Source organism: Mycotypha africana, assembly GCF_025528875.1.
Source record: "Mycotypha africana strain NRRL 2978 chromosome Unknown BDF20scaffold_11, whole genome shotgun sequence".
Taxonomy (NCBI): Eukaryota; Fungi; Mucoromycota; class Mucoromycetes; order Mucorales; family Mycotyphaceae; genus Mycotypha; species Mycotypha africana.
The window spans coordinates 799,573-816,830 of record NW_026515735.1 but is presented as its reverse complement, the minus strand read 5'-3'; the positions used below and the strand labels follow the sequence as shown (position 1 = coordinate 816,830).

Sequence of the window (17,258 nt, the reverse complement as noted above, 5' to 3'; positions counted from 1 at the left end):
TTCAGGTTTAATAATCAACTCACGCGTATCTCTGTAATCAGTGAGAAAGCGATACTTCGTTCGGATCCATTTTTATTTAGACAACATATTTTTGAACCCCACCTAATGCGGTTAAAATGGGAAGATTTGAACCGAAAGCCAGACTATTCACTTTCGTTATACTTTCCTTGGACAGATCACCCTTCATGCTCAACCCATTAACACAAAACAGACACTAAGTCCCCTTCATTCCCAACAATATGATACCTATAGCGCCCGCTCCCATACAGTCACAAGAATCCTCATCGGAACAACAACCGTTAAGCAGATCAACCGAGATCCTAAGAACAAAAAGAAGGAGAGCCAAACGAAGTTGTGATCTATGCCGACAGAAAAAGACTCGTTGTGACTCTAGCGTCAATTACCCTTGTTCAAACTGCAAGAAAAACAACAGTGAATGCCGATTCTTGAAAGAGCAGAAAAAGAGAGGGCCTGCACCAAGGTACATCTATTAATATTAAAAAACCTTCGTTTATCAGATCATTGATACCAGCTTGTTTCTTAGGAGTTATGTAGCAGTATTAGAAGATAGAGTACAACGCATGGAAAAACTACTAGAAAAAGTATCCAATAACAAACAGAGCAGCACTCCCGATGATACTATTTATCAACAACAGCAGCAATTACTTGCACTACCATTAACTGAAAATAAAGGTAGCGCCAGCGATTCAAGTTTTCTAATTTCAGCTAGCTTAAGTGAGCCTTCACCAAAAGATGACATTTCGGAGGACGGTTATAGACAATTTGATAAGTATAATAATCAAGCATCTGATGTTCCTTACAGTACAGCATTAGATAGTGATGAAAATGATAATTCGCCAGATATGTCTTCACCTAATCTTCTCGAAGAACCAGAGGAAGAATGTGAGAAAAATAGCACTAATACCATTGATGGTGCTTATGCCAATATGGAACAACAGTTGAAGAAGTTAACAATTAATGATTATCAACGGACCCGATATATCGGCTCTAGTTCAGGCGTACATTTACTGGATGATCAGTATCTGATATCGAATAGAAAGCATCGATCACAACAAGACACGTCTTGGTTTGTTCAAAAGTTGAACAAAGATAAAGAAGAGCACATTATTATGAAAACACAAGAGGTTGGTGCTATTGTGTCGAAAGGAAAATTAAAGGATAGAAGTCAAATATCGTATCTGAAAGATATACCATATATAACGCAAGAGTTTTTGGACTGTACAGTTTACATGTAAGATCCTTACCAAAGGTCGACAGCATATGGCGGTCCTCTTAGTTGTTTTTTATTCCCTTCACTTTTTCTAGGTTCTTCACTTACAATCAATTATATTGTCCCTTTATCAACAAAGTCCAATTTCTGGAACAATATTATTTCCATAACCCTTCACCACCCGACAAATATCTTTTTTATGCCATACTTCACGTCAGTGTCTCTGCGTTTCGTGACAGTTTTGAAAGGTCTAATGTTGTAAATCTCACACCAGATCAATGGACAGAACTTCAGCATGCCATAAAAGAAAAAGCCCTTAACTTGCTTGGTATTGTACATAAGCGATCGATGATCAGTACTGTTCAGGCACTCATGATACTTGGAATGTTTGCGAGCTACAATTGCAAGGATGATGAACAAACGAGCCACTGGTTTTTGACCGGTATGGCAATTCGCACTGCTCAAGATTTAGGTTTACATCGAGATTGTAGCAAGTGGTGTATACCGGAATATGAAAAAGAGCTTAGAAGACGTATTTGGTACGCTGCTTACATGATGGATCGATGGGTATCAGCTGAACTAGGGCGGCCACTTTCTATCTTAGATCACGAGTTTGACGTTCAACTACCGTCTCCCTATGAACTAGATTATCAGCCGATTGCAGATTTTCCTGAAGACTCGACACCATCCTTAATCTTGGAAACACAAGCGGCTTTGAAAGAAAGACGGCCTATTTACATTGCATTTACCAATTTGTTGACTCTGACGCAGATTTTTGGAGAAGTGCTTCATACTTTCTATTTAACTGATAAAGCCAAGGAGGATCGATATAATGACGTTGAATTGTTGAATCTTTATGACGAAAGATTGGCCCAGTGGAAGTCGGCACTGCCAGTTGAGTTGCAATTTGATGTTAATCGGCTCCATGAAAGTAAACAGCTTAATCCTGCACAAATATCAGCCAGTATCGTGAATATGATATATGGCTCTATACTATTATTACTCTTTAGACCGTATATTAAAAGACAAAATGAGAGTTCATCTCTTAATCCAGAGTTGGCTTTTAGATCATTAAGTATTTGTACAGCAGCAGCAGTCAATATTTTGAGTATAGCAGAATCAGTAGAGGTCGAGTGCTTGGTAGTTTTACCATGGAAAATGTCCATTTAGTAAGTATGGTGTTTGTGTTTTTGTCTGAATATTCTCAGTCGTCTTACTGTGACCTCTATAGCGCGTTATTTCAAGCAGCGGTTATATTCTTACATAACACTAAAGGCGAGAACGATGTTATTAAAGAACAAGGTAGAGAATATTTAACTAGATGCTCTAAAGTATACCTTGGACATCCTTATCTCTCTCAAGCTATGACTCTCAAAGTACTTCAACTTTTAATTGAGAATTTTGATGTCTCCATGAAGGATATACCCATATCAGAAAATACCAGAACCGAAAAAGGCGAATTGCTCTCAAAATTATTGCCAAAAGGAAATCACCCTTCTCAACAACAAAAGACATGCTACATTGACAGCCTTGTCCCACATATAACCACAGCCCCATCAAAAGCACAGGAGAATACGAAACTATTTCATGAGAAAGAAGCATTGCCACAAAGTAACTACACTATTTCTAACGTTGATTCCTCATCAATGTTTGCAAAATCCAATGGAACTTCATCAACAGCTGTGGAAAATACAATAGGAGACATGTCTGGCCATATTTTCCCAACGACTACAAATAGTGGTGATGGCTTTATGGATTTCAGTCTAGATCAACAAACTATCAAGCAAAATTATATTACTACCACCCTGTACAATAACAGCAACGCCGACTATTTAATTGAGAAAAATATAGATAATGAGTCTCACTTATGGTTGAACGGGCAACAATATAGTAACGATAATAACGACCTTCCGAATAGTTGTACTCCTAAGACAGCGGCAGATTACCAACGGCAACCGACGCCTGTCTCAACGTTTTATCCATCGACATCAACTTACACAACAACTTACAATTTGAATACTCCTTTTACGCATACTGAAAATTCAAATATACATCAACATCCTCGAAATCCATTTGATCTGAACTATCTCACTTCGTCACATCAAGCACAGGCACAAACACAAGGACAGACGATCCATTTCGATTCGACTTGTCTAACGTCTGAAGTCCCTTTGTGGGATTTACCAAGTGGCGGCACATGGAACGATTGGGAAGCATTTATAAGAAACAATCAATCGCAGGAACCTCCAGCGCCACCAGGATAGTACATCTTGATACGAAAATAGTAGTAAGTGGCACAAGTCTATGCTGTGCAAAAGTAGTAACCAAGCAATAGGGTTACACTCATTCTTTTCTTTTTTTCTCAATTCTGAAGGAGGAAAAGGGGCACCTTTTTCTTCACTCTGTTGTTGTTAATACCCATCCTCCCAGCCTCCCATTTCTCAATACACTCCTTCTCACCTTTTAACCCATTTTTTTTTTTCAATTTCATATAGAGAATTTTATTTATACATGTACAAATAATGAAAAGTACTTTTTGGCTCTATTATCAATACATTGTAACACTCGTTCTTGTTGTAGCAATCACCTCAATAAAAGCAGATGACAGTAAAAAAATGGATCCTTTTTATTTTACAATAATTGTGTTTCTTTCTCCTTATTAATTAACTTTGAGCAATCTATAGGCTGTTCTCCAATCAATTGTTTGACGAGTTGTGCATCGAGTTGTTCAGCAGATCAAGTATGCGTTGTAGGTACTATGACCACTTGTGGTATTTGTCCACAAAGCAAATGCGTACCTAGAGAATCATTGGGATTGTCATCTACAGGGCAGTCAATAACCAGTACTAATGGTGATAGTGGTACTCATGGCTCCAGTACGGCAAGCAGTGATGATACAAACGATGATCCTACCGTCAGTAGTACTAATAATGGTGCACTCATCGGTGGTATTGTGGGCGGGCTCCTTGGCGGAGGTACGTTGTTATGCCTACTAAGTTATTTGATCTTCATTCGTCCAAAGCGTAACCAAAGAAAGAGCAATATGCCACTACACCTTCGCCCACCCACGATTAAACCTACCAACAACAATACCGCTGAACCAACCGTACGAGATGAAGAGGAAATGTATCAACACAGTCAACACACCAGTTTAAGTAACAATATCTACAGCAGCAGCGGTAGACAGCAACAAATGTCCGGTGTTATTCCTGTTACTTTTATACCTCCAATGACCTATTCTAATAGGACCACAACATCTTTATCACGTTTTAGTGCCCTAAATGCACTACATCAAAGCATTCTAAATGATGGCAACCATGATGACGATCAGGCCAATCCTTTCCATGATAGACAAAGCATTGTTACAACAACTACAATGTCAACAGATACGCAATTTGCACCCAACCAATATAATCCAACCAGGATAAGCAAAAATAGACATATGTCGATCGAATCAGATATGAGCAGTAGCACGATACATCGCTCTTCAATAGCAGTAGCGACTTCGACTACAACAATAGCAACTATTGCCCAAGCAATGCAAGTAATGCGGGCTAAACCACAAGTTATGAGAGTGAATACTTTAAATAGCAACTCTGCCACTAGAAAAGTTTCTATTAAAAGGACATCGTCATCTGAGAAAGTCGTGGAAGAACACGAACAGCAACAACAAGATGATGAAATGAACGACAATCCTTTTGATGATAAAAATAAAGTGACTAGCAAGACATTAACATCTACAGCGGCATTAAATCATACCAGCACCTCAAGACAGCAACAATATTTCAGCGGAGTGGAATCTAGCAAAGCAACCACAGATAGTGTGTTATCATGCCCAGGTGATGGAGAGATTACTATCATATGGAACGCAAATTGATATAAAATATAATTTTATTCAAAAAGGAACTCCTTTTAGCTAATTGTATCTCTTGCAATGTTTATGCATGTACATGGTACAGTTGAAATGGATATAAATAATGTTTGGCTCATAGTGAACAATATTAAATAGAGCTTATTCTTCCTTGACATTTTTGCCAGTCTTCTTGATAGCGGCGAGGACAGTTTCGCGAGGAAGCTCAGTATCAACAACAACTTCTTGCTTTTCTAAACTAATGTCGACATTCTTGACGCCTATAATACACATATCATTAAATTCCCTGAAAGCCATCCATATTCTTTCGTATAATGATTACCTTCAAGTCTAGTTAGAGCTCGGTTAACAGCATTGGAGCAACCAGAACAGCTCATTTCAACGTTGAATTTGTATTGCTGGTAAAACGATCAAAGGTTACGATGAGGGAGAACATAGTAATAAAAAATAATGTCAATGCTTGCTACTACTTGACTATGAATCAAAAAGAGTATCTTACTTACAGGCATTGTATGTTATACTTGATAAAGTTGTAGAGTTGAAAAGTAAATAAAATGAAGAGTTGTCTTGTTCCTTAAGCTGGATGTGGGCAGTGAATTTATAGACACAGATGAATAAGCCAATCACGTAATCCAAGTGAGCAATTTATGCGTACAAGTTTAACCGACAGCACGCCTTTTCCTTTTTCTTTGTACCCAACTTTATTACTCATGACAAGCAAGGTAAAACGGCAGAACTTATGGCTACAAACATTCGCTTTCGTTTAAATTTGCATACTTAGAATCATATGCAAGTTTAAAATATTATATTTCGCAGGAGTGAAAGACATCACAGAAAAGGAGTCAGAAGAGATGTCCTTAGAAGAAGGCAAAGTCATGACCTTGAGTGATCTGTCAGTTACTCTCATAGACAAGTATGGTGCATCTTTGAAAGAGATACTATCAACCTCAATGTATGCATTCAACTTGGATTATATTGAAAAAGAAAAGGAGCCCGAGACTATCATTATACCTAATTCAGAGATTGCCATCATCCCACCTGTGAGTGGTGGTTAAGTCTTTATTGTTGTTGTTGGACAGACCAAAAGTGAAAAAAAAAAGAACCAAAACAGTTACGAAATGTTTCTGATTCATTGCCCCTTTTTTTATTTCTCACTTTGTTTCATTTCTACGCACAAAAGAAAAGTGACAAAGAATGCTCATTGACTCTTACTACTTGGTTGCCTCAAGTGTTGCAGCGCTCATTGCACGATTCATAACATACCCACGTAAACTATAATAAAAATGATTTTGTATTGTTATCATATGATATAGTAATCGAGAGATAAAACTCTCATTCTAGTTGATACCATAAAGACTCGAGTTCAAACTAGAACCAAGAAACATCACACAGAGTACATACCAGTACCTACAACCACAGCTGTACCAGTTACTGACAGTTCTACCATTCGCTGGCAATCCTTCCGATCGCTATTTGATGGCATAGGTATTACTTTACTTTTTTCTGTACCAGCTCTCACTGTTTACCTCACTTGTTACGAGTTCATCAAGACTTGGCTTGATTCTCAATACGGCGTAACAAGTGTATCCTGGTTACAAAGAGATTCTTTGTTGAATCATGCTATTTCAGGCTGTTTTGCTGAGTTGTCCGCGGGTATTTTTTTTACGCCCATGGAAGTGATTAAGAGCCAGTTGCAAATGCTATCTGCCGTCAACACCAACCACCATCATTATTCTTCCTTCGACAACAGTCCTCATTCAAACAGTTATAGAAGGCGAGTCACCACGTTATCTTTAGCTAAAACAATTGCAGTAACCGAAGGGTTAGTAGGGTTTTACCGTGGTTACTGGATTACAATTGCTGTCTTTTTACCTCACTCGGTTACTTACTTCATCGTTTACGAAAAGCTAAAATTTATATTTTGGTCTAACCCCGAAGATCAGACATTTGCTGTTTATATACTATGTTCTGCCATAGCGGCTGCCATGGGAGTGCTTATTTCAACGCCGCTTGATATTATTAAAACGCGCTGGCAAGTATCTTCTCAAGAGCAGTCATATCAAGGTGGCCCATTTCAAATTGCTAAGCAGTTATACCAGCTTGAGGGTGGTTGGAAGGCTTTCACTCAAGGCATGGGCGTGCGTATTTTATGGGGAATACCAGCGACAACCATCAATATGTCTATATTCGAATGGCTCATGAAATTACATAATGAGCAATAGCCTCATATTTCTTATCTTTTACTGTCTGTCAGCTGATGAATTATTTATTGTCAGAGAAAAAAATAAAATAAATAAATCAAGTCGTCTAACCACCTTTGTTTCTCCCTGCAAGATCGTTGAAACCTGCCATGGGTTTTAGAGTAATGCCTTTCTGGGCATCGCATGCTAAGTTTAAAGTCTTCCAAGTAATTTTTTGAATATCATGACAAGGATAACAGACGGCGCATTCAGATACTTCAACATCTGTACATTGTGGTATATGCCTTACAATAATATTATCATACATAAGCTTCATGTCGCTTATTTGGCGTACCCTTTTCGCAATCAAATCGTTTTCACAAACATGTTCACTTTCTTGTATCCGTCTGTCGTGCAGAGGTGGCGGTAAATTGAAACCAAACGACAACCAAATAGCTAGATTCTGCCCATCATCTTGAATAAACCGACGATGTTGTTTATGTTGGTGTTGTGTTACAATGAGCTCTAGGATAGAGTTTGATATAAGATAGAATACACTATGGGCATAGATAGGAAAGATGGGTAATCCATAATTGATCTGTAATTCTTTCGTGTTGGCCATGTATTGTATAGGTATATTTCTGAAATTTAATCCTTTCCAGTAATAGTCATGGGTATTGTTTTCTTTGCTTTCGATATTTAATAGATCGTCTATCATTTGGTCCCATCTGACAAACACATCATCTTCTGTCTTTATCACATAATCAAATTTCACTCGTTGCTGCTCTTGTGTAGAGGCTACCCAATTGAACGCTTCAAAAACTTTTCTACTTTTATCGGCTTTCAAATCAGAGGAGGAAACCATTAAAAGATCTTCGTACATTTCTGATTCCTCCAAGATGGATTCTGATTTGACTAATTGGTCTTTTGCAGAAGGCACTTTTCCAATGATGAATCGATAATGTATATTGATTCGATTCTTTGTGGTACTGGAGGCGAGAGATCGAGAAAGTAGCTTCAAACTGGTTTTCCTCAGCATATTACGTCTTTGTAGAGATTCAGTCGACCAAGAGGAAATGATCAATACGAGCACATTCATAGTTGCTAATGTTGAAACTCTTGTGAAATCTAATTGATTATTCAGAAATGTGGCTGAATTGTCCATGAGTTGACTCGTTCTATACTGCAGTTTATCCAATTGGTATAATACAGTAAAAACCGATAAACACGTTGCAGCTGATAATGGGTATAGTATAATCCGCATGACAGATAATTTCAAATAAATACTGGGGTCTTTCAACTTCTTTAATCGTCGATAGTAAGATATAATAGACAGTCGTATGATATCAGTAATGAGCAGGATGAAACAATTGATCATCCAAGTGCGAATAGGTTGATCTGGCCCGTTAAGTGAATTGACATAGGCAGAAATAGTCCATGTGATGACAATGAATGTGATCAAGCGAACGATAGCACTACTCATTTCATATCGGAATATCCAACGACGCATCATACTAGTAGTGAGAATCCAGTTCCAATAACCTGCTAAAGCGCACTATATCATGTAGTTCAAAAATTTGTTCGAACAGAGAGTTAGATCGTTGATAACAAACAGATATATTGATATGTTTTGAATGCTCAACTTACCCATATACTTGCCACGACGTAATCCAATTGTGAACTTTGCAATATAATAGCTCCACCGGCATCACGGAAAGGTACTCGTAAAGCTTCCTTACTATTATATACAAATCCAATAAAAGAGGGTATAAAACTCAATGTACGCAGGATATCAATCGCTATCTTGTGCTGACGAGGTAAATTGAGATCGGATAGTGAGAGTACTTTCCGCCAAAAGTAAAAGCGTCGTGATGAATTATTGGTCGTCGATGGAGATTTCTTCGGTTTATTTTTAGCCATGACTTTTTTATTACTGATAAGTTTCTATAATAATGCTTTAGCGATAAAACTTCGCATTTGCTATGCTCAGGAAAAATGATAGGACACGTAATACCAAAAAGGAAAGGAAAGGGTAGTAACGACTAGATAAATAGATAAATATGATGATAATAAAAATAGAACAAAGAAAAAGGAAGCAGAGAGGGTGTCAGAGAAAAGAAAAACGTTGAACCTGAATCAAACAATTTTTAAACGCAGGTCACACGAAGGCTGTTAGATTTTGATGCATCGCTTAAAAATTCTTCAACATTGCTACTTCTTGTATTAAAGACATTTCTATGCCTGTGATACGTGCGTCGAACTTATTGACATTTTCAGTTAACTATTAATATTAGGACATTTGTGAGTAACAGAATGTTCTGTAAGATCTTCATTATTGAAACACTTACGGCATGACATCCCCAGACTTGAACATCTTTTAATTTGGGGCAATTTTTGATCAATTTCAATAAAACAAAGTCATCCATAGAACGTACAAATCCACAATTGAGTGACTTTAATGACTCGCTTGCGATATACTCTAAACTTTCTGGTGTCAACTTCTCCAAACTATGAATGTTCAGGTATTCCAAAGTTTTCCCAGAATGGTCTATGATTGCTTTGAGTGCTTCGCCTTTTACCAAAAGGCACCTTGCAATATTCAAATGTGTCAACTTGAAGTTCTCTTGCCAATTGCTGAATAACTCTACGAAAGCTTCAGAAGTTAGCTGTCCACATCCCTCCAGCGTTAATTTTTTGAGCTGACGACAATTCTTCAGTATGCCAACGGTTAGAATAGAATCTGACAAATCAGGCCCACCGCGAATAGATAGCTCAGTAAGATTTTCCCCCACAGCTTCTAACAGATCATTCACATCCTTTGTTTGTAAACATTTGTCCTCACTTAACCAAGCAATTTCCAACGTATTCAGCTGTTGTAATTGTCCGATCAACGCTAACCAATCCGTATCTAGTTGACCAATATGGGCAAGCTTCAAAGAGGTCAAATTGGGACAATATTGCACCATCGCCTTCAGACAGTCTTTATCAAACCGAGCAGAGTGGCGTAATTCAAAAGATTCTAATCTCGAACCGATTTTCTTAAAGAAAGCTATCCATGCTTCTTTTGTAACTAAAAAAGCACCAGAGAAATTGACTGCCTTGAGTTGGTGTAGACGGTTTGCATAACCCTCAAGTAACACCTTATCCGTCATACGACCACAATAAATCAGCTCCAAACGCTCCAGTTGATAGCAGAATTGCGATAACATCAGCAGAGCGTCTTCTGTCATATTGGTACAGTCATATAACTTTAAATGCTTTCGATGAGGGGTCATAAATAGCTTTGCAGTCAAATCATTCAGTTTGCGGTTGCGACAGATAATCTTGGCTAACTTATTGACACTTTCGTCACTTATGATACCAAAATCTTCTACTTCTTCAATATATTTGGCTACGATGCCAATACATATATCTTGCAATGATGGAACATACGTAAAGTACTTTTGTTTGTGAACAATAGGAATGTTCTTTTTTCTCCCAACCGACGCTTTTTTCTTATTAGCAGCAGAAGTGTCACCGTTGCGGCAATTTGGACAAGTGGTGATAGTCTTATCTTCATCGAGCTTTCTAGCAAACCGCGACTTGCATTCAGTACAAAACAATATAAGTGCACGACCGGGTGTAATTGCTCTTCGAGACGATGAGGGGGGATTATAATCATCCTCATCATCACTGGTGTAATCATCATCGTCGTCGCTGCCTTTGCCGTTTTTCTTGTTGCCTTTTCGAAGTCTCTTTTTACCCTTATGCTTAATGTTCTTCTTCTCATTTTCAATTGCACGTGAAGAACCAGCAGAAGATACAGATGGAGGTGTATACAAAACGGTAGTCGTGGCCGCAGTACCTGAACCATTTGCTGCTGCAGTCCGATTTCTTGTCACCCTTCGATTTAAAGAGACTTCCTGTTGTTGTTCTTGCTGCTCATTTTGTACCTGTTGCTCCTGTTGTTGTTGTTGTTGCTCCTGCAATTCTCTCTCTCGCCTAGCCCTTCTACTTTGGTTTGGTACCCGAATACCATGTTCCTTGATAATGGTTAAGAAAAAAAAAAAAATAGATCAGTTTAGATCAATATATGCAATCTGAAGGCAAATGGCAAAAAGCTAACCCTCAAGAAGCTACTCAAAGCAGAAGTAGGTCCATGAACTCTGTTGGCACCACCATTGCTATTACGACGTTGATTACGATTGTTGTCGTTATTGTCCATAAATATTTTACGCAGCAAGTGTTAAAGGAATAAGCAAGTTTTGATTTGCATTACTTGTTTCTAAATTGAGCTGGCCGATTAAACATCCGCAAAAAAGTTTATTTTATCTCAGCATTGTCCGGTTAGCTACAAGAGGCATCCAAAAATGTTTTGTCAAAAAACAAAACTGAATCTTCCCTTTTTTGCTCGTCTTCTAAACCAATCCATTAAGGTATTGCATCCGTCATCAAAAGAACATCTATCAATCCATCCATCCATTCATCTTGACTTATTCGCTTACTTGAATTTTTGAAAACAAATAGTATGTCTGATCACGAAGAAGTTATTAACACTGAAGAAGTCGTTGAAGTTGCTGCTGAAACCACCAGTTCTGGTCAAATGTCCGTTGAAGACGCTCTTCAAGAAGTTCTTCGTCGTGCTTTAGTTCACGATGGTCTTGCTCGTGGTTTAAAGGAAGCCGTTAAGGCTTTGGATAGGTAAGATGATCAAATCTTCTAGAACAAAAAAAAAAAAGTCATTTTGCTCTTTCTTTTAGCAAGGTTGAACAAAAAAAAACAGTGCTGAGACACTAAGTGAGAAGAAGATTCTCGCTTTGTCGCTTTACTTTCGAAAGTTTCTCGATTTTTAAGAAGAAAAAGGAGAGATTTTTTTTTGTTTGACTTTTGTTAAAACCTTTAACAACGGGAAGATGACAAAAAAAAATGTTTTGATGATGTTTTTTTCTTAAAAATTGACACTTTAACTTTGGTAATGGATAAACTATGATAGACGTCAAGCTCACTTAGCCGTTCTCTGCGAATCTGTCACTGAACCTGAATATCCCAAGCTTGTTGAAGCCCTTTGTGCTGAGCACAACATTAACTTGATTAAGGTCTCTGATGCCAAGAAGCTTGGTGAATGGGCTGGTCTCTGTAAGATCGACCGTGACGGTAACGCCCGTAAGGTCGTCGGTTGCTCTTGTGTTGCCGTTACTGACTTTGGAGAAGAATCCGAAGCCATGAACGTCCTTTTGGATTACTTCAAAAGCCGTTAAAAACCTTATTATTGCTCACTAGAATTTGTTCTTGAATAAATACAGTTCACATCTATAGTTTATTTGTCTTTTTATTATTTATTGTATATACATCTTTGTCAGTTTGTTTGCGAAAGCTAATAAACCAGTATAGCCTCAAAATTTGGCTTTTGATCTGTTATCCGTTCCTAAATCGCGTTAGTTTTTCACTTAGAATTACTGAATACGTTAGCAAGTTGAAAGCCGGGACATAGTTTGCATTAATCAAATAAATGTCTAGCGTTGTTTTTGTCATCGGACCTTTTTTGCTTATCTATTGCTTCAAATACCTTCATAAAACAAAGATCTGATCGCAAATGACACATGAATTATGTTGGCATAAGTGAAGTATAAGTCAGACTCCGTAATTTTTTTGGTTGAAACAGTGTAGCTTTCCACTCTTCTTTCTCAGAACCCACTTCATACAATGACTTCAGTAACAGCCGAGCCAACATTCTTAATACATCAAGCTACTCATCAATTTGTGGCAGAGCCTATCCATTTCCAGGTGTTACAGATGAACAAGTCTGTTTTTGTATGGATAGGAAAAGATGAAGCAAAACTAGGTGACATGTCAGTTGCAGTGCCACCTTTTGGTAATCAGGTAAAAATTGCTTTATACAGTAGAATCATACTTTGAATTAAAGTCTAAAACATTTCGCACAATGCTAGAGTACTGCAGCAGCAACATCCATTATAGTTAAAGGCATTGCTGAGCAAGGAAAGAATTTAGCACGATCTTTAGGTACTAAGCATATATGAAAAAAAAAAAAAACAAAACCAGATAAGTTTGTCATCGCACCGAAACTTACCATACAATTTTTTCAAGCACTCAAATATAAGCAGCAGTTTTTCGTGAGCTTAAATTTGAATAATCCAGATGATATGTTGATCTTATTCATAGAAAAAAAGCTAATGGAGTTATTGAAGAATATAATGTAAAGCAATCTTAGTAAACAGGAAGATCATTATAGAGTTATTATTGTTTCTTATGACTGCTCCGGAAAGTAGATTGTGTGAATATGTTTCTATTTTATTGATGTGTGTACAAGGTGTTGAATTTCTGTCTTGCGAGGAAGGGGAAAAAAGTATATACTTACAGTGTTTGCATCTGGATGCTTTTAAGTTTCGTGTATGTGTCGGGGAGGGTGTATGTATGAGCTATGTGAATAAAAAGAACAAATCAAACTGAGAAGAACGATAATATACATCTACATATTACATATTAGAGAGAAAAGGGAATATAATCTAACTGAGATTACATAAGGCACGATATTGTCCAAGTAATCCTGAGGTATCAAGTAACCAATTAACCAAGATGGAACCGTTGGCATTCGTTGTTAATAATAAGGCATTTTGCATGATAGCAGCTGCAACATAGATCTGTATAAAAGTAGCAAATCAAATATCGTTCGCTGTCAGTGTCATTGTTTATTATTCGAGCACTTTGATCTTTCTTTACCTGTTGCTCCTTGGTAACAATGGCATTTTCAAGTATGGCACGAACGGCACGAGCACCATAGCGGCCTTGACCGATTTCCCAGCACTTGTCGACGATCCCATCGAATATATATTGATTGCGAGTCGGCCCCATACGTAAACAACATTGTACGACGTAATTGCCAAATTGATCGAGTAATAAGAGAGGAACGAAGGGAGCAATATGCTCACAGATCATCGCGATTTGTTCGTCGGTGCATGCAGTGGTGATGATTTTTTGGGCTGCCCAAGTACCATTCTTATGAACACCAATGGAGGCTAAGTAGGGTGCGATTTTTTTGAGCATAGTGAATTTGGTTTCTTCACAGCAGTTTTCAAAAAGTTTTTGAACGACTGTATTGCCGATATAATCTGATAAGGAAGTACAAGAATGTGTCAGTGTTAAATGGTAAGCCACCAATACATTGAAAAGAAAGCGATGCATAACACTTACCACTACAAAGTTCAACAATCTCCTCGTAGCATTCCTTAGCAATGGATTCTATATCATTCATTCCTTGTCCATTATCAATAAGCTTTCTGATTTCTCTTAAACGAGCAGGGCTGAGGCTACGGTCGGTACCAAATTCTGGAGCCGTAGGAATAGTAGACATGTACTCAATAACAACACGATCCACTATCACAAAAAAACAATGTAAGACGGCATAAGAATCTTTTCTTCGGAGGAAAATGAATGAATCTTTATGTGACGGGTGAGCGTTACCTTCATCAGCTTTTGGCTCGTAGCCTAACTGTTGCATGATCATTTTGCGCTCAGCAGCCAAACGTGCAGGTGTATCGCCATCAACTGTTTTGCTAAACGCATCAATAACAGTGCATTTTCCGTTTTCTTGCTTTTGCTGTTGTTGCTTTTGAGCATTCATCATCATACTGGCCATCAAAATGACTGTAGCCCATTGACTAGTATTCGTATTTTTGTTGTTACCATGGCTGTTATCATGAGTAAGTGCTTTCTGAAGCTCTGTTGATGTCAGATCTGATGTGTTACCAGCATTTTCATCGCTGCTATTAAAAGAAGACTGTGATACCGATGAAGATGACGGCAAATTAAGTGCGTCCAATCTGGACTTGTCCGCAGCGTTGCGTGTGAATGCGACAGCACTATCATTATCATTCATGCTTTCTGCAGTCTTATAGTTGCTGCTGCTGTGATTCTGCTTGTTGTTGGGAGTTGCGTAAGATGTTACGGTTTTTCCGGAAATGACAACATCCTCGATGACTTCACCAGGATTGTTTGTTGGTGCTCTTGCGAACCCAATACGCACAGTACCCGTACCAGTACCTAGGATCTCTTTATTCTGCATCTGTTTACGTGCGCGGACAGCGTCTTCTTGTCGTTCAAAGTTGACGAATCCACAATTCTTATGAGACAGAATACGAATAGATTCAATGCTACCGAATACCTGAAACACAGATCTTAGGACAGCAGGACTAATATTTGAGGGAATGTTACCGACCCCTATTTCCCAAAAAAAAAAAAAAGAGAACAGAAAGATGAGTAAATAAGTCAGAGCAACGTAAACCATAGGTACATACAAAGAGACCGAGTGGGTCCTTGAGCGTTCGGTCCAGCATCTTGAGTTAACGCCATAGCTAAATCAACATCAGCTTTTCCAAATCCTACTTTCACGACCGTACCTCCCACTTTGCATCCTAAACGGTTGACCAAATCTTCTCTGGCGGCCACAGCAGAATCAATAGAGTCAAAATTAACAAAAGCACATTCCTTATCGGACAAAATACGAGCACTTTCGACACGACCGTAACGAGAAAACATTTTATGCAAATCAGGAACACTTAGGGAAGGGTTGATATTGCCCAACCAAAGAGCACGCGAGGGAATCTGTGCGGAGGAGGAAATGACAGAGGACGATGAAGCAGCAGTTGTATCAGTAGAGGACTGATGGCGATAATGGTTTGTAGAAGGTAAATGAGAATTTTCTACCAAGTCATGACGGAAGTCCGATGTTGCTGTGACATTATCCAGATCTGATTGAGAATTCAAAGTATTTGTGGTAGAGAATGTACAAGGCTGATATAGTAAAGGTAAGGAGGTATTATTTAGATTATTACTGGTATTAAATGTATTATTGCTACTGTTAGTATTAAGGTTGCTCAAGTTACTGTTTTCATCTGTCAATTTGGAATTGGTGGATCCCGAATTTTGAAAATCCGACACTATGTCAAAAGGTGAGAATGCAGTACTGCCATGCGACAGCTGTTGTAGTGGTTGAAGCTGAGGGGTAGTCAAAGGTGAATCCATCATACCCAAACTGATGGCACGCGGACGATTAGCACTTTTACTGTTTTGCTGTTGTTGTTGCTGTTGCTGTTGATGTTGTTGTTGTTGTTGTTGTTGCGAAGATAGTTGTGGTATCGCTAGTTGATGGTGCTGGTTTGGTTCAGGGAAGGGACTAAAGGCTAACGATTCATGAGGCCGGGTCATATCGGTCAAAGTGCTTCGAGAAGAGACTGTGAATGCACGGTTACGCGTCATTGACTCGAGATAACTTGAAGGTGCAGAATTGTCTGTCGTAGTATCAGTCGAAGACACGTTATTGTTACTGTTATTACTACTATTTGCACGTTGAAAGATTCTACTGTCTTCATGAAGACCTAGTGACGCTAACGTGCTGGCGATTGAGTCTGTGGCGTTTTCGTCCAAAGGACTTGACAAGTTGGAATGAGAATACAGGTTAGCTGGTTGATGCAATGTAGTTGTTGCTGATGACGAAGTTAGAGAAGGAGACTGATTTGGCCTGTCCTGAGCGGTTGCAGACATGTATAAATGCGAATGGCCTAGGCTCATCAGAGGAGGGATGCTGGAAGAGGGCATGGTACCTGCACGAGAACGTTTAGCTATTTCCGAAATTTTTGTATTGTTGTTGTTGGAAGGCGGTGTATAAGATAAACGCGAGCCGCTTCGCGAGAGTGTTTTAGGTATCTCACTATACAATGGGTGTTGAATATATTATGTCAAAAAATCTCTTCGCCTGTCAAAAATTTTTTGTGGCCGAAATTGTCACTTACCTTTGAAATAAAGAGTTTTTGAAATTGTCCATGGTACTATTATCATCGATATCAGGGTTAGGTATACGGGAGGCCTGTTTACGGGTATTGGGGATATCGGATACCCACGGAAAATCCATTGTCTCTCCTTTCTTTTAAATTGTAAATTTTAGTGAGAAAGAAGATTTAAGGCCGTTTTGGAAATGAAAAGA

General features: G+C 38.4%; 9 protein-coding genes across 9 annotated transcripts; 5 read left to right on the top strand and 4 right to left on the bottom strand.

Annotated features, from left to right (window-relative positions):
* Nucleotides 1–239: 239 nt before the first annotated feature.
* On the top strand, nucleotides 240–3,495 carry BDF20DRAFT_916551 (fungal-specific transcription factor domain-containing protein; the record flags this gene model as incomplete). Its single annotated transcript, XM_053084468.1, has 4 exons — nucleotides 240–481; nucleotides 545–1,252; nucleotides 1,327–2,400; nucleotides 2,463–3,495. The coding sequence occupies 4 exons, from the start codon at nucleotides 240–242 to the stop codon at nucleotides 3,493–3,495; spliced, it is 3,057 nt and encodes a 1,018-aa protein (XP_052932396.1).
* Nucleotides 3,496–3,624: 129 nt separating this feature from the next.
* On the top strand, nucleotides 3,625–5,584 carry BDF20DRAFT_149181 (uncharacterized protein). Its single transcript, XM_053074794.1, has 3 exons — nucleotides 3,625–3,838; nucleotides 3,916–5,184; nucleotides 5,270–5,584. Exons 1-2 carry the CDS (start codon nucleotides 3,754–3,756, stop codon nucleotides 5,106–5,108), a joined length of 1,278 nt encoding a protein of 425 aa, XP_052932394.1. The 5' UTR covers nucleotides 3,625–3,753; the 3' UTR covers nucleotides 5,109–5,184; nucleotides 5,270–5,584.
* On the bottom strand, nucleotides 5,244–5,497 carry BDF20DRAFT_827437 (uncharacterized protein; the record flags this gene model as incomplete). The annotated part of the gene is made up of 2 exons (XM_053078165.1): nucleotides 5,244–5,362; nucleotides 5,425–5,497. Coding segments are annotated over 2 exons (192 nt in total), but the record flags the coding sequence as incomplete, so codon positions are not given.
* A 712-nt stretch (nucleotides 5,585–6,296) lies between the features above and the next one.
* On the top strand, nucleotides 6,297–7,324 carry BDF20DRAFT_827564 (mitochondrial carrier domain-containing protein; the record flags this gene model as incomplete). Its single annotated transcript, XM_053078174.1, has 2 exons — nucleotides 6,297–6,369; nucleotides 6,444–7,324. The coding sequence occupies 2 exons, from the start codon at nucleotides 6,297–6,299 to the stop codon at nucleotides 7,322–7,324; spliced, it is 954 nt and encodes a 317-aa protein (XP_052932393.1).
* Nucleotides 7,325–7,409: 85 nt separating this feature from the next.
* Nucleotides 7,410–9,202, bottom strand: BDF20DRAFT_827155 (galactosyltransferase-domain-containing protein; the record flags this gene model as incomplete). The annotated part of the gene is made up of 2 exons (XM_053078141.1): nucleotides 7,410–8,837; nucleotides 8,930–9,202. 2 exons carry the CDS (start codon nucleotides 9,200–9,202, stop codon nucleotides 7,410–7,412), a joined length of 1,701 nt encoding a protein of 566 aa, XP_052932392.1.
* Nucleotides 9,203–9,621: 419 nt separating this feature from the next.
* BDF20DRAFT_804969 (uncharacterized protein) lies at nucleotides 9,622–11,450 on the bottom strand (the record flags this gene model as incomplete). Its single annotated transcript, XM_053076481.1, has 3 exons — nucleotides 9,622–11,003; nucleotides 11,127–11,304; nucleotides 11,388–11,450. Coding segments are annotated over 3 exons (1,623 nt in total), but the record flags the coding sequence as incomplete, so codon positions are not given.
* Nucleotides 11,451–11,577: 127 nt separating this feature from the next.
* Nucleotides 11,578–12,934, top strand: BDF20DRAFT_148922 (50S ribosomal protein L30e-like protein). The gene is made up of 2 exons (XM_053074793.1): nucleotides 11,578–11,962; nucleotides 12,255–12,934. The coding sequence occupies exons 1-2, from the start codon at nucleotides 11,790–11,792 to the stop codon at nucleotides 12,517–12,519; spliced, it is 438 nt and encodes a 145-aa protein (XP_052932390.1). The 5' UTR covers nucleotides 11,578–11,789; the 3' UTR covers nucleotides 12,520–12,934.
* On the top strand, nucleotides 12,726–13,958 carry BDF20DRAFT_148092 (uncharacterized protein). Its single transcript, XM_053074792.1, has 3 exons — nucleotides 12,726–13,141; nucleotides 13,210–13,282; nucleotides 13,367–13,958. Exons 1-3 carry the CDS (start codon nucleotides 12,965–12,967, stop codon nucleotides 13,477–13,479), a joined length of 363 nt encoding a protein of 120 aa, XP_052932389.1. The 5' UTR covers nucleotides 12,726–12,964; the 3' UTR covers nucleotides 13,480–13,958.
* Nucleotides 13,786–17,186, bottom strand: BDF20DRAFT_916543 (uncharacterized protein; the record flags this gene model as incomplete). Its single annotated transcript, XM_053084467.1, has 6 exons — nucleotides 13,786–13,920; nucleotides 14,000–14,388; nucleotides 14,471–14,653; nucleotides 14,741–15,496; nucleotides 15,574–16,985; nucleotides 17,068–17,186. 6 exons carry the CDS (start codon nucleotides 17,184–17,186, stop codon nucleotides 13,786–13,788), a joined length of 2,994 nt encoding a protein of 997 aa, XP_052932388.1.
* Between the last annotated feature and the right edge of the window lie 72 nt (nucleotides 17,187–17,258).

What these genes read in the sequence shown, in the direction of transcription:
- BDF20DRAFT_149181 (XM_053074794.1), top strand. Translation starts at nt 3,754, where the DNA reads ATGAAAAGTACTTTTTGGCTCTATTATCAATACATTGTAACACTCGTT. An exon ending in CTCAATAAAAGCAGATGACA is followed by an intron (nt 3,839 to 3,915) that starts GTAAAAAAATGG and finishes AGCAATCTATAG; the next exon opens with GCTGTTCTCCAATCAATTGT.
- BDF20DRAFT_148922 (XM_053074793.1), top strand. Translation starts at nt 11,790, where the DNA reads ATGTCTGATCACGAAGAAGTTATTAACACTGAAGAAGTCGTTGAAGTT. An exon ending in GCCGTTAAGGCTTTGGATAG is followed by an intron (nt 11,963 to 12,254) that starts GTAAGATGATCA and finishes AAACTATGATAG; the next exon opens with ACGTCAAGCTCACTTAGCCG.
- BDF20DRAFT_148092 (XM_053074792.1), top strand. Translation starts at nt 12,965, where the DNA reads ATGACTTCAGTAACAGCCGAGCCAACATTCTTAATACATCAAGCTACT. An exon ending in TGCCACCTTTTGGTAATCAG is followed by an intron (nt 13,142 to 13,209) that starts GTAAAAATTGCT and finishes GCACAATGCTAG; the next exon opens with AGTACTGCAGCAGCAACATC. An exon ending in GAATTTAGCACGATCTTTAG is followed by an intron (nt 13,283 to 13,366) that starts GTACTAAGCATA and finishes AATTTTTTCAAG; the next exon opens with CACTCAAATATAAGCAGCAG.